This window comes from Salvelinus fontinalis, chromosome 10, assembly GCF_029448725.1.
Source record: "Salvelinus fontinalis isolate EN_2023a chromosome 10, ASM2944872v1, whole genome shotgun sequence".
Taxonomy (NCBI): Eukaryota; Metazoa; Chordata; class Actinopteri; order Salmoniformes; family Salmonidae; genus Salvelinus; species Salvelinus fontinalis.
In genome coordinates, this window is record NC_074674.1 from 47,601,742 (window position 1) to 47,617,182 (window position 15,441).

The 15,441-nt window shown below is 38.3% G+C and overlaps 1 protein-coding gene across 1 annotated transcript in view; it reads left to right on the forward strand.

Annotated features, from left to right (window-relative positions):
- Positions 1-15,441, forward strand: part of LOC129864222 (FRAS1-related extracellular matrix protein 2-like) — a 54,159-nt gene that overhangs the window by 29,446 nt on the left and 9,272 nt on the right. Inside the window, exons 9-13 of the mRNA XM_055936925.1 lie at positions 39-170; positions 970-1,301; positions 8,579-8,771; positions 9,305-9,430; positions 13,775-13,902. Coding sequence (XP_055792900.1) covers positions 39-170; positions 970-1,301; positions 8,579-8,771; positions 9,305-9,430; positions 13,775-13,902 — 911 coding nt within the window. The remainder of the gene's footprint in view (positions 1-38; positions 171-969; positions 1,302-8,578; positions 8,772-9,304; positions 9,431-13,774; positions 13,903-15,441) is intronic.

Sequence of the window (15,441 nt, forward strand, 5' to 3'; positions counted from 1 at the left end):
CAAGAGGTTAAAAACCATGTTTTCCTGTGTCTGTGTAGGTATGTGCCAGCCTCGTAAGGTGGGCACGGTGGGCGCTGGGCCCTTCTCTGCCAAGCTACGCTACACCGGAGCAGAGGACACAGACCATCCCAACCTCCTTAAACTCACTGTTGCCATGCCACACATTGATGGTAAGACCACACACACACACGCTCGCTTGCACACGCACAAACACACGTGCACACGCTGCACTCACTCTACACACACACACACACACACACACACACACACACACACACACACACACACACACACACACACACACACACACACACACACACACACACACACACACACACACACACACACACACACACACACAGACAACCCCATGCAAAACCCCATGCAAAAACAATAACCATAAACTCTCCCTCTTCTCTGTCTCTGTCTCTTTTTCTCTCTTCATCTCACTCTCTCCCTTTATTTTTCTCTCTGTCTGTCTGTCTGTCTCTCTCTCCCTTTCTTTTTCTGTCTGTCTCTCTCTCCCTTTCTTTCTCTCTCTGTCTGTCTGTCTCTTTCTCCCTCTCTCTCTCTTTTTCTCTCTTTCTCCCTTTCTTTTTCTCTCTGTCTGTCTGCCTCTCTTTCTCCCTCTCTCTCTCTTTTTCTCTCTCTCTCCCTTTCTTTTCTCTCCGTCTGTCTCGCTCTCTCTCTCCCTCTCTTTTTCTCTCTCTCCCTGCCCCTCCCTCTCTCTCTCTTTCAGGCATGCTACCAGTCATCTCAACCCTTCCTCTGTCTCTCTCTTTCAGGCATGCTACCAGTCATCTCAACCCGTCCTCTGTCTCTCTCTTTCAGGCATGCTACCAGTCATCTCAACCCGTCCTCTGTCTCTCTCTTTCAGGCATGCTACCGGTCATCTCAACCCGTCCTCTGTCTCTCTCTTTCAGGCATGCTACCAGTCATCTCAACCCGTCCTCTGTCTCTCTCTTTCAGGCATGCTACCAGTCATCTCAACCCGTCCTCTGTCTAACATGGAGCTCACCCTCAGCCCTGACGGTACTCGTGTTGGCAACCACCGCTGCTCCAACCTGCTAGACTACAGCGAGGTCACCACGGGTCACGGCTTTATCACCCCAATGGCGAGAAACGCGGAGAGCGTGAGCGACACCTTCCCCTACCAGCACAGCACCCCAATGCGAGGGGACGACACATTGCGTTTCTATGAGAACCTCAACCTAGAGGCCTGTCTATGGGGGTTCACCAGTTACTATAACATGTCTGAACTACTCACCGACTGTGGAGGGACCATCAGGACAGACGGACAGGTGAGAGGGGGGAGGGTTGTGTGTGTGTGTGTGTGTGTGTGTGTGTGTGTGTGTGTGTGTGTGTGTTGTTAGTAAGTGTATGTCTATGCTTGTGTCTGTGTCTCTCTGTGGGTTCGCCTGTATGTAGTTGAACTATCCCCTCTCAGTGCTCCAATTACACAGACTGCTGTTATTGCTGTGGTCCTGTGTGGGTTCACCTGTATGTCTCTGTGTGGGTTCACCTGTATGTCTCTGTGTGGGTTCGCCTGTATGTAGTTGAACTATCCCCTCTCAGTGCTCCAATTACACAGACTGCTGTTATTGCTGTGGTCCTGGAGGAGTCTGACCCCTCTCCCTCTCTCTCAATTAAATTCATGGGAAACATACTTGTACATTGCCAAAGCAAGTGAAATAGATAATCAACTAAAGTTTCTCTCTCTGGCTCTCCTGTCCTGCACTCAGCCTTTGATCTCTGGGCCACTGGAACGTGTGTGTGTGTGTGTGTGTGTGTGTGTGTGTGTGTGTGTGTGTGTGTGTGTGTGTGTGTGTGTGTGTGTGTGTGTGTGTGTGTGTGTGTGTGTGTGTGTGTGTGTGTGTGTGTGTGTGTGTGTGTGTGTCGAGAAAGGATCTATTATCCGTTAACAACATCCACTAACTCAGCAGGAGAATTCTGACCTCTGCTCTCTATAAAAAGTGAGACGACGCTGTTGTTCGTCTGAAGTTGTAACGATGAGACTCAGGAAGCAAGTTCAGAGAGTGAGTGTTTTTAATACATTAACATAATTCAAACCAAAGACTCTCGAACAGCACACAGACATGACACAGAAACAGTGACACCTGGAGAAGGATCCAAAGGGAATGACATATATAGGGCAGGTAAACAAGGAAAGGTAAACAAGGAAGTGATGGAGTCCAGGTGAGTCGATGGTGACAGGTATGCACCATAACGAGCAGCCTGGTGACCTAGAGGCCGGGGAGGGAGGAGCACACGTGACAGAAATGCTTTTACTGATTGGAATGATTGAAAATGACTTATTGATTGTACTTGATTGATACTTAATTACTTATTAATTGGTTCGTTCAACCTGTCATCATAAATGTGTCTGAAATCAAATAACAAGTTTGACTGATCGATGTGATTATTTAAAAATTGAATGAAAGCTTCTAAATTGCTTTCAACACCACGTGCATATTGAAAAACTGTGGGGGGAAATGTAGCGGCGGTAGCCTATCAGAAGAGTTGGAGGCGTGGCTTATTGGGGGCGTGGCTTAACGGTTGATATTTCTGCCCACCCGTCAAAGTGAACGTCATCATTTAGTTCTAAACTTGTACACAACAAGCTTTTTGAATTTGCTGAAGTGTAACTGATACACTGTAGAAAAAGACTGTTGTTCATTTGAGGTACTTTTACTGATTGGTGTAGCTGGTCGTTCATTTAACATATTAAATTTGTCTGAGCTCAAATAATATTCAATTTGTCTGAGCTCAAATAATGTTCAATTTGTCTGAGCTCAAATAATGTTCAATTTGTCTGAGCTCAAATAATGTTCAATTTGTCTGAGCTCAAACAATATTCCATTTGTCTGAGCTCAAATAATATTCAATTTGTCTGAGCTCAAATAATGTTCAATTTGTCTGAGCTCAAATAATGTTCAATTTGTCTGAGCTCAAATAATGTTCAATTGAATGGACCTTTCTACATTCCTTTCAACGCGTCAAGAACATGCCACGTTGCATAGTGATGGAGAAGTGGAGCGTCGGCAGCCTATCAGAAGAGGGGGTTGTGGCTTATTTAGGTCGTGGCTTTCAAATGAATTCTTTTTAGAAGAAACATTTGGATACATAAATGTGAAAGTCTTAGTTGAAGACCAGTTTGGAGTCATTGTTTTCATGTAACTGAACTACTGTAATTTCGTGCTGGAGACATTAAAAGGCCACAAAAAAAACGTGCAATTTTGTCTCCCAACAAAATGCCACAGATGTCTCAAGAATTTGCATGCTGACTGCAGCAATGCCAACCAGAGCTGTTGCCAGAAAATTGAATGTTAATTTCTCTACCATAAGACGCTTCCAGCGTTGTTTTTAGAGGATTTGGCAGTACGTCCAACCGGCCTCACAACCGCAGAACACGTGTAATCACGCCAGCCCAGAACACGTGTAACCACACCAGCCCGGGAACTCCACATCCGGCTTCTTCACCTGCGAAGAATTTCTGTACAAACGGACAGAAACCATCTCAGCGAAGCTCATGTAGCCAAATGTAGACTTCTTCACAATGTAACCCTTAACCAGGGTTCTAAGTATCACAATGTAACCCTTAACCAGGGTTCTAAGTATCACAATGTAACCCTTAACCAGGGTTCTAAGTATCATAATGTAAACCTTAACCAGGGTTCTAAGTATCACAATGTAACCCTTAACCAGGGTTCTAAGTATCACAATGTAACCCTTAACCAGGGTTCTAAGTATCACAATGTAACCCTTAACCAGGGTTCTAAGTATCACAATGTAACCCTTAACCAGGGTTCTAAGTATCACAATGTAACCCTTAACCAGGGTTCTAAGTATCACAATGTAACCCTTAACCAGGGTTCTAAGTATCACAATGTAATCCTTAACCAGGGTTCTAAGTATCACAATGTAACCCTTACCAGGGTTCTAAGTATCACAATGTAACCCTTAACCAGGGTTCTAAGTATCACAATGTAACCCTTAACCAGGGTTCTAAGTATCACAATGTAACCCTTAACCAGGGTTCTAAGTATCACAATGTAACCCTTAACCAGGGTTCTAAGTATCACAATGTAACCCTTAACCAGGGTTCTAAGTATCACAATGTAACTCTTAACCAGGGTTCTAAGTATCACAATGTAACCCTTAACCAGGGTTCTAAGTATCACAATGTAACCCTTAACCAGGGTTCTAAGTATCACAATGTAATCCTTAACCAGGGTTCTAAGTATCACAATGTAACCCTTAACCAGGGTTCTAAGTATCACAATGTAACCCTTAACCAGGGTTCTAAGTATCACAATGTAACCCTTAACCAGGGTTCTAAGTATCACAATGTAACCCTTAACCAGGGTTCTAAGTATCACAATGTAACCCTTAACCAGGGTTCTAAGTATCACAATGTAATCCTTAACCAGGGTTCTAAGTATCGCATGGAATTATGAAAGTATTAGTGCAGATTCTAGGCAGGCGGTGGATAAGTGAAAGTGTGTATGGTGAATACAACAGGGTCTTGACCTGTCTGCAGTTCGGCTTCGTAACCGACATCGGTGGGCAAATGGTCACCTTGACGTGATCCTGAGGCCCATTGTTGTGCCATTCATTCGCCGCCATCACCTCATGCTTCAGCATAATAATGCACGGCCCCCATGTCGCAAGGATCTGGACATAATTCCTGGAAGCTGACAATGTTCCTTCTATGGCCTACATACTCACCAGACATGTCACCCATTGAGCATGTTTGGGATGCTCTGGATCACCGTGTTTCGAACAGCGTGTTTCAGTTCCCGCCAATATCCAGCAACTTCACACAGCCATTGAAGAGGAGTGGAACAACACTCCACAGGCCACAATCAACAACCTGATCAAGGAGATGTCACTGAAAAGATTTGGCATGGGTCCCCAGATCCTTAAAATGTTCTACAGCGGCACCATCAAGAGCATCCTGACCAGTTGCATCACCGCCTGGTATGGCAACTGCTCGGCATCTGACCGTAAGGCGCTACAGAGGATTGTGCGTATGGCCCAGTACATCACTGGAGCCAAGCTTCCTGTCATCCAGGACCTCTATACCAGGCGGTGTCAGAGGAAAGCCCAAAAAAGTGTCAAAGACTCCAGTCACCCAAGTCATACACGGTTCTCTCTGCTACCTCGCGGCAAGCCATAAGACTGCTGAACAATTAATCAAATGAAAACCTGGACTATTTACATACCCCCCCCCCCCCTTATTTTTACACTGCTGATACTCGCTGTTTATTATCTATTCATAGTCACTTTATAAATTACTAACCTGTACCCCTGCACATTGACTCGGTACTGGGTACACCCTGTATATCGCCTCGTTATTGTTATGTAATTTTCTTGTTACTTTTTTATTTTTTTATTTTTTACTTTAGTTTATTTAGTAAATATTTTCTTAACTCTATTTCTTGAACTGCATTGTTGATTAAGGGCTTGAAAGTAAGCATTTCACTGTATTGTATTCGGCCACGTGACAAATCCAATTTGATTTGATATCTGTATTCCCAGTCATGTGAAACCCATAGATTCGGGCCTAATGAATTTATTTAAATTGATTGATTTCCTTATGTGAACAGTAACGCAGAAAAATTAAAAAAATAAAAATGTTGCATGTTGTGATTATTTTTGTTCAGTGTCGTGAAAAATCAACGGAATAAGATCTTTTAAAAAAAAGGGTTGCATTTACAGGGAATGTAAGATTTGGTTTCAAATTAAGAATTTGTAACCCAGTTGAAGTAATATAGATAGGTACTATACACATTAAGTAGTAGCCCTTCCTCCTCTTTCTACTAATATAGATAGGCAGTTCCAGTGGAAAAGTTTCTAATTCATTATGTTTGAAGCGACCTAAACAAATTCTCATAGAAATGTGAGTTATAGATATGTCATTATCATTGAAAGAAGGTCTAAAAAAAGATGTAGGTATGTTCTACGTGCTCTATTTCTATGCTTCCCATTCTTAAGTTTTTGTTTTTGTATCTTGTACTTTTGGTTTTGTACACCAGGTTCAAACAGCTGAAAATACAATATTTTTAGTTATTAAAAAAATATAATTCACAGCAGTTTAGATGGTACAATGATTCTCTCCACTCTACGTGCTTGTTTCGTCACATAAACTGAAATTAGGCGAACTATTAGAATTTTTGCAAACCGGGAAATGGCGGAGTGATTTCTCCATATTGCTCCTTGAAAAGGGGGAAATTAAGAGTGCTGTAAGAAATAGGTTGCAGCAACTGTAAATATAGGTTCAATAATAATCAAATATAACTGTTGGCAATGAATCTTTTATTTGGTTTCTACAAATGTAGTATTTCCCCTTGAGAGATCGTAAATCATTATCTTTTTTTTTTAGGTTGATCCATGTTTTACAGCGCAGAGCTGGTTCTACCATGTGTGTGTGTGTGTGTGTGTGTGTGTGTGTGTGTGTTTCCTACTCGTTAGTGAAAGGTAATATTCCAGCTACAGTGTTCTCTGGTTATAATTGACTATGCAAAAGACAGAATATGTGTGTTTCTCAAATGGCACTATATAGCGAATAGATTGCCATTTGAGACTAAACCAGAGTTTAATTAAAATCAGACAAAGAACATGTCTTGAGACTGATAATTCCATTGTTCAAGGTATAAAATGAAACCTTTGTAACGTGTATGCCCCCAACATTGAAAACCCATTGTTTCTTTCACTCTTAGAAAGGAGTCTAAGTAGAACCAAACAGGGTCCTATGGTTTGTCCCCATAGACCGAACATTTTGATTTAATAAAGTATACCACTTTTCCCCACATTTTGTTACATTACACCATCATTCTAAAATTTATTAAATAGTCGGTCCCATGTGGCTCAGTTGGTAGAGCATGGCGCTTGCAACGCCAGGGTTGTGGGTTCGATTCCCACGGGGGGCCAGTACAAAAAAGTATGAATGTATGTACTTGTAAGTTGCTCTGGATAAGAGCGTCTGCTAAATGACTTAAATGTAATTGTAAATAGTCCCCCCCCCCCATCAATCAAACCACAATACCCCATAATGACCAAGCAAAAAAACAGTTTTTTTGAAATTGTTGCAAATGTATTAAATGTAACAAATTGATGTATCACATTTTACATCAGTATTCAGACCTTTTACTCAGTACTTTGTTGAAGCACCTTTGGCAGCGATTACAGCCTTGAGTCTTCTTGAGTATGACGCTGCAAGCTTGGCACACCTGTATTGGGGGAGTTTCTCCCATTCTTCTCTGCAGATCCTCTCAAGCTCTGTCAGCTTGGATGGGGAGTGTCACTGCACTGCTACTTTCAGGTCTCTCCAGAGATGTTCAAATCGGGTACACGATATATACCACAGATCACATTCTAGAATGGATTATTTCATTATTTTTAACTGAATTACAGAAACTGTGATGAGCTGTTAGATAGGAGCCATTTATCTAACTGATTGTGCCGTATTGTAATTACACATTTAATGACAGTAATAGGAAGTAGGTGCGGTTTAAACAACAGGATAAAGAATTTGAGAGATGACTTGGCCTTGGAATAGCACTGCTGTTGTGTGTGTGTGTGTCCTCTCACATTGCCACCGTTTCAGTTCTTTAAAGGTAATATTGTTTTTTTGCTTTAGGGAGATAACTTGGAGAAGACGAAGAATTACACTATAAATACAAAAGTATGTGGACACCCATTCTTATTAGAGGATTTTGGCTATTTCAGCCACAACCGTTGCTGACAGGTGTATAACATCGAGCACACAGCCATACTGGGTAAAATGTCAGAGGAGACGAGGTTGTATATTAGTTCAGATATTTGGACAAAATGTCAGAGAAGACGAGGGAAAAGGTAGACAAGATTTTCATAGATTTAATTTCCCTCCCCTAATGTTCCATGGGAGGGGTTTGTCACAGGATGATGTATGTTGGCGATGTGAAGGGGCAGAAGGAACCCTCCTACATGCACTGTGGGAATGCCTGGTTGAGCACCCCCTATGGGCCACAGCCTTACAGTGCATGGCCTTGGATCCCAGGTACCTACAGTAGGTCACCAAGACTGTGTCTGCTGAGTGACAAGGCTCAAATAAGAGGGATTAAAACAAACAAAATGTAAAATACAATGTTTAGGTATTGTGTCTGTGTTAAGGCTCGTCCTGAAACATTGGAAGAGCTCTAATGAGCCAGTGTTCACGGAGTGGATGAATCTGTAAAAAACAACGTCGTATGAAAACATGATAGCAAATAGGCTGGGGAAAAAATGATAGAGACAAAAAAGATACGAGAACGATTGTGGGCACATAAAATAATATCATGGCCATGAAATAGCAGATAATTTCTCAGGAAAACATCTCCCTGTATTTTTGTGTTTTTATATATATTTTTTTAATATGTTGGTTTTGTGTTAAAGATTTTCTTCTTATTATTGTCTATACCCATAAAGAAAGTATGTCTCTCGCCCTCCCCCTCTCTCCTGATTTGGTTCTAACCTATTCTACCCTCTACTGATTGGGTCTAACCTCCCCCCCCCCTCTCTCTCCTGATTTGTTCTAACCTTTTCCCCCACTCTACAGGTGCTGAATCTGGTCCAATCGTACGTGACTCTGCGTGTTCCACTGCACGTGTCATACGTGTTCCACTCCCCGGTGGGTGCGGGGGGCTGGCAGCATTTTGACCTGCAGTCTGAGCTCCGCCTCACCTTTGTGTACGATACTGCTATACTGTGGAAGGACGGCATCGGGAGCCCACCGCAAGCTGAGTTACAGGGTGAGAAGAAACAGAGAGTGTGTGGGAGAGGGGGATCTGTGTGAGAGTGAGGGAGGAGGGAGTGCCGGAGGAAGAGAGGGAGGGAGGCAGTGAGTGGGTGGGGGAGTGAGGGAGTGAATGTGAGAGGGAGTGAGCGGGTGAGGGAGGTTAGGGATTGGGGGAGGGAGTGAGCGGGTGAGGGAGGGAGTGAGCAGGTGAGGGAGGGAGGGAGGGAGGGAGGGAGCGGGTGAGGGAGCGGGTGAGGGAGCGAGGGGGTGGGGGAGGGAGGGGGTGAGTGGGTGGGGGAGGGAGGGAGGGCAGGAGGGGGGAGGGAGGGAGGGAGTGAGCGGGTGAGGGAGGGTATGGGGGGGTGAGGGAGGGAGGGGGTGGGTGAGGGAAGGAGTGAGTGAGTGAGGGGTGAGGGAGGGAGCGGGTGAGGGAGGGAGACGGAGAGAGAAAGTGAAAGGGATAGATGATTATTATTCCAAAATCAAATAAAAACGACTTTGAACATTGATAGCAAATCTAAAAGTGTGTTAATCTGCATTCTGCAGGTGCCCTGTACCCCACCAGTATGCGTATCAACGAGCAGGGTCGTCTGGTGGTCAACTTTAAAACCAAGGCTCGCTTCAGAGGTCTGTTTGTAGAGGCCAACTTTGAAGGCAGGATCAAGAGTACAGGTGACACACACATATACACACACACACACACACACACACACACACACACACACATACACACACACAACATACAATATATGCATGTCCATAATATTGGATCAGTCAGTCTATATTATAATATGTATCAGTCTATATAATAATATGTATCAGTCAGTCTATATTATAATATGTATCAGTCTATATAATAATATGTATCAGTCAGTCTATACAGTATAATAATATGTATCAGTCAGTCTATACAGTATAATAATATGTATCAGTCAGTCTATACAGTATAATAATATGTATCAGTCAGTCTATATAATAATATGTATCAGTCAGTCTATATTATAATATGTATCTGTCAATCTATACAGTATAATAATATGTATCAGTCAGTCTATATAATAATATGTATCAGTCAGTCTATACAGTATAATAATATGTATCAGTCAGTCTATACAGTATAATAATATGTATCAGTCAGTCTATACAGTATAATAATATGTATCAGTCAGTCTATACAGTATAATAATATGTATCAGTCAGTCTATATAAAAATATGTATCAGTCAGTCTATATTATAATATGTATCAGTCAGTCTATATAATAATATGTATCAGTCAGTCTATATAATAATATGTATCGGTCTATATTATAATATGTATCAGTCAGTCTATATTGTAATATGTATCAGTCAGTCTATACAGTATAATAATATGTATCAGTCAGTCTATATAATAATATGTATCAGTCAGTCTATATAATAATATGTATCGGTCTATATTATAATATGTATCAGTCAGTCTATATTATAATATGTATCAGTCAGTCTATACAGTATAATAATATGTATCAGTCAGTCTATACAGTATAATAATATGTATCAGTCAGTCTATATAATAATATGTATCAGTCAGTCTATATTATAATATGTATCAGTCAGTCTATATAATAATATGTATCAGTCAGTCTATAAAATAATATGTCTCAGTCAGTCTATATAATAATATGTATCAGTCAGTCTATATAATAATATGTATCAGTCTATATTATAATATGTATCAGTCAGTCTATACAGTATAATAATATGTATCAGTCAGTCTATACAGTATAATAATATGTATCAGTCAGTCTATATAATAATATGTATCAGTCAGTCTATATAATAATATGTATCAGTCAGTCTATATAATAATATGTATCAGTCAGTCTATATAATAATATGTATCAGTCAGTCTATATAATAATATGTATCAGTCAGTCTATATTATAATATGTATCAGTCAGTCTATATAATAATATGTATCAGTCAGTCTATACAGTATAATAATATGTATCAGTCAGTCTATATAATAATATGTATCCGTCAGTCTATATAATAATATGTATCAGTCTATATTATAATATGTATCAGTCAGTCTATACAGTATAATAATATGTATCAGTCAGTCTATATAATAATATGTATCAGTCAGTCTATATAATAATATGTATCAGTCAGTCTATATAATAATATGTATCAGTCAGTCTATACAGTATAATAATATGTATCAGTCAGTCTATACAGTATAATAATATGTATCAGTCAGTCTATATTATAATATGTATCAGTCTATATTATAATATGTATCAGTCAGTCTATACAGTATAATAATATGTATCAGTCAGGCTATATAATAATATGTATCAGTCAGTCCATATTATAATATGTATCAGTCAGTCTATACAGTATAATAATATGTATCAGTCAGGCTATATAATAATATGTATCAGTCAGTCTATATTATAATATGTATCAGTCAGTCTATATAATAATATGTATCAGTCAGTCTATATTATAATATGTATCAGTCTATATAATAATATATATCAGTCTATATAATAATATGTATCAGTCAGTCTATACAGTATAATAATATGTATCAGTCAGTCTATACATTATAATAATATGTATCAGTCAGTCTATATAATAATAATATGTATCAGTCTATATAATAATATGTATCAGTCAGTCTATATTATAATTTGTATCAGTCAGTCTATATAATAATATGTATCAGTCAGTCTATATAATAATATGTATCAGTCAGTCTATATTATAATATGTATCAGTCTATATAATAATATATATCAGTCTATATAATAATTTGTATCAGTCAGTCTATATTATAATATGTATCAGTCTATATAATAATATATATCAGTCTATATAATAATATGTATCGGTCAGTCTATATTATAATATGTATCAGTCTATATAATAATATATATCAGTCTATACAATAATATGTATCAGTCTATATAATAATATATATCAGTCTATATAATAATATGTATCAGTCAGTCTATATAATAATATGTATCAGTCAGTCTATACAGTATAATAATATGTATCAGTCAGTCTATATAATAATATGTATCAGTCTATATAATATTATATATCAGTCAGTCTATATTATAATATGTATCAGTCTATATTATAATATGTATCAGTCAGTCTATACAGTATAATAATATGTATCAGTCAGGCTATATAATAATATGTATCAGTCAGTCTATATTATAATATGTATCAGTCAGTCTATACAGTATAATAATATGTATCAGTCAGGCTATATAATAATATGTATCAGTCAGTCTATATTATAATATGTATCAGTCAGTCTATATAATAATATATATCATTCAGTCTATATTATAATATGTATCAGTCAGTCTATATTATAATATGTATCAGTCAGTCTATATAATAATATGTATCAGTCTATATAATAATATGTATCAGTCAGTCTATATAATAATATGTATCAATCAGTCTATATAATATTATGTATCAGTCAGTCTATATAATAATATGTATCAGTCTATATAATAATATGTATCAGTCAGTCTATATAATAATATGTATCTAATAATATGTATCAGTCAGTCTATATAATAATATATATCAGTCTATATAATAATATGTATCAGTCAGTCTATACAATAATATGTATCAATCAGTCTATACAGTATAATAATATATATCAGTCAGTCTATATAATTATATATATCAGTCTATATAATAATATGTATCAGTCAGTCTATACAGTATAATAATATGTATCAGTCAGTCTATATAATAATATATATCAGTCTATATAATAATATGTATCAATCAGTCTATATAATATTATGTATCAGTCAGTCTATATAATAATATGTATCAGTCTATATAATAATATGTATCAGTCAGTCTATATAATAATATGTATCTAATAATATGTATCAGTCAGTCTATATAATAATATATATCAGTCTATATAATAATATGTATCAGTCAGTCTATACAATAATATGTATCAATCAGTCTATACAGTATAATAATATATATCAGTCAGTCTATATAATTATATATATCAGTCTATATAATAATATGTATCAGTCAGTCTATATAATAATATATATCAGTCAGTCTATACAATAACATGTATCAATCAGTCTATACAGTATAATAATATGTATCAGTCAGTCTATATAATAATATATATCAGTCTAGATAATAATATGTATCAGTCAGTCTATACAGTATAATAATATGTATCAGTCAGTCTATATAATAATATATATCAGTCTAGATAATAATATGTATCAGTCAGTCTATACAGTATAATAATATGTATTAGTCAGTCTATACAGTATAATAATATGTATTAGTCAGTCTATATAATAATATATATCAATCTAAATAATAATATGTATCAGTCAGTCTATACAGTATAATAATATGTATTAGTCAGTCTATACAGTATAATAATATGTATCAGTCAGTCTATATAATAATATATATCAGTCTATATAATATTATATATCAGTCAGTCCATACAGTATAGTAATATGTATTAGTCAGTCTATATAATAGTATATATCAGTCAGTCTATACAGTATAATAATATGTATCAGTCAGTCTATATAATAATATATATCAGTCTATATAATATTATATATCAGTCAGTCCATGCAGTATAGTAATATGTATTAGTCAGTCTATATAATATTATATATCAGTCAGTCCATACAGTATAATAATATGTATCAGTCAGTCTATATTATAATATGTATCAGTCTATATAATAATATATATCAGTCTATATAATATTATATATCAGTCAGTCCATACAGTATAATAATATGTATCAGTCAGTCTATATAATAATATATATCAGTCTATATAATATTATATATCAGTCAGTCCATACAGTATAGTAATATATATCAGTCTAAATACTAATATGTGTCAGTCAGTCTATGTAATAATGTGTATCTTTTAGTCTCCCCTACTTTACTTATTCCCTTTTCTCTTTCCCCTCCTTCCCTAACCAGCATCCTCTCTGTCATCCATGGTGATGTGTGAAGACAACCCTGGCCTGACCTTTAACCTCAGCCTGGTGAGGAGTGAAGCCACCTACAACCAGCCTGTCCAGCAGTGGACATTCATATCAGACTTTGCTGTGAGTGTATACCCCAAACCCTAACCCTAGCCCAAACCTATTTTGACCCAGCCAGTTGGGTTGTTGGGAGTACCCACAACATGAGTTAATCAGTTGTGTATTTCTTTACTCTCATGTTGGGATGACCTAGCCGCCGGGTCGTTTTGAACGTATTCCTTACATTATTTTCAGGAGGCGTGGCTTATCAGGGGCGTGGATTTAAGCTAGATATTTTTGGCCACCCGTGAGAGTAAATGTCATTACTGTTTATTGTGTTTAATTTACATACTGCAATTTTTTTCCCCCTTATTTTTTGTTGTTATATAACAATAATTTATTACATATTATAATAAGATATACCACCTTATTGTATCCTAACAATGGGATTTATAGGCTTTTAGGGAAATCATACATTTCTGTAAGCCTCAATGAAACTACAAAAATGTCATTGTACAACCTTAACATTTACATAGGCAAGTCAGTTAAGAACAAATTCTTATTTTCAATGACTGCCTAGGAACAGTGCCTTGAACCTGCCTTGTTCAGGGGCAGAACGACACAATTGTCCCTTGTCAGCTCGAGGATTCAAACTTGCAACCTTTCGGTTACTAGCCCAAAGCTCTAACCGCTAGGCTACCCTGCCTAACATGTGTTAACTATACAACAGAACCAATGAAAAGCAATGACATTTACTCTCACATGGTGCGAAAAATAACTATCTAAAACCCACGCACCTACTAAACTACGAATCCAGTCTTCAGCCAGTAACCCCTAACCCCTATCCCCTAACCCCTAACCCCTAACCCCTAACCCTACCAGTCAGTAGCCCTAACCCCTAACCCCTAACCCTACCAGCCAGTAGCCCTAACCCCTAACCCCTAACCCTACCAGCCAGTAACCCCTAACCCCTAACCCTACCAGCCAGTAGCCCTAACCCCTAACCCTACCAGCCAGTAACCCTAACCCCTAACCCTACCAGCCAGTAACCCTAACCCCTAACCCCTAATCCTACCAGCCAGTAACCCTAACCCCTAATCCCTAACCCTACCAGCCAGTAACCCCTAACCCCTAACCCTACCAGCCAGTAACCCTAACCCTTAACCCTACCAGCCAGTAACCCCTAACCCCTAACCCTACCAGCCAGTAACCCCTAACCCCTAACCCCTAACCCTACCAGCCAGTAACCCCTAACCCCTAACCCCTAACCCCTAACCCTACCAGTCAGTAGCCCTAACCCCTAACCCCTAACCCTACCAGCCAGTAGCCCTAACCCCTAACCCCTAACCCTACCAGCCAGTAACCCCTAACCCCTAACCCTACCAGCCAGTAGCCCTAACCCCTAACCCTACCAGCCAGTAACCCTAACCCCTAACCCTACCAGCCAGTAACCCTAACCCCTAACCCCTAATCCTACCAGCCAGTAACCCTAACCCCTAATCCCTAACCCTACCAGCCAGTAACCCCTAACCCCTAACCCTACCAGCCAGTAACCCTAACCCTTAACCCTACCAGCCAGTAACCCCTAACCCCTAACCCTACCAGCCAGTAACCCCTAACCCC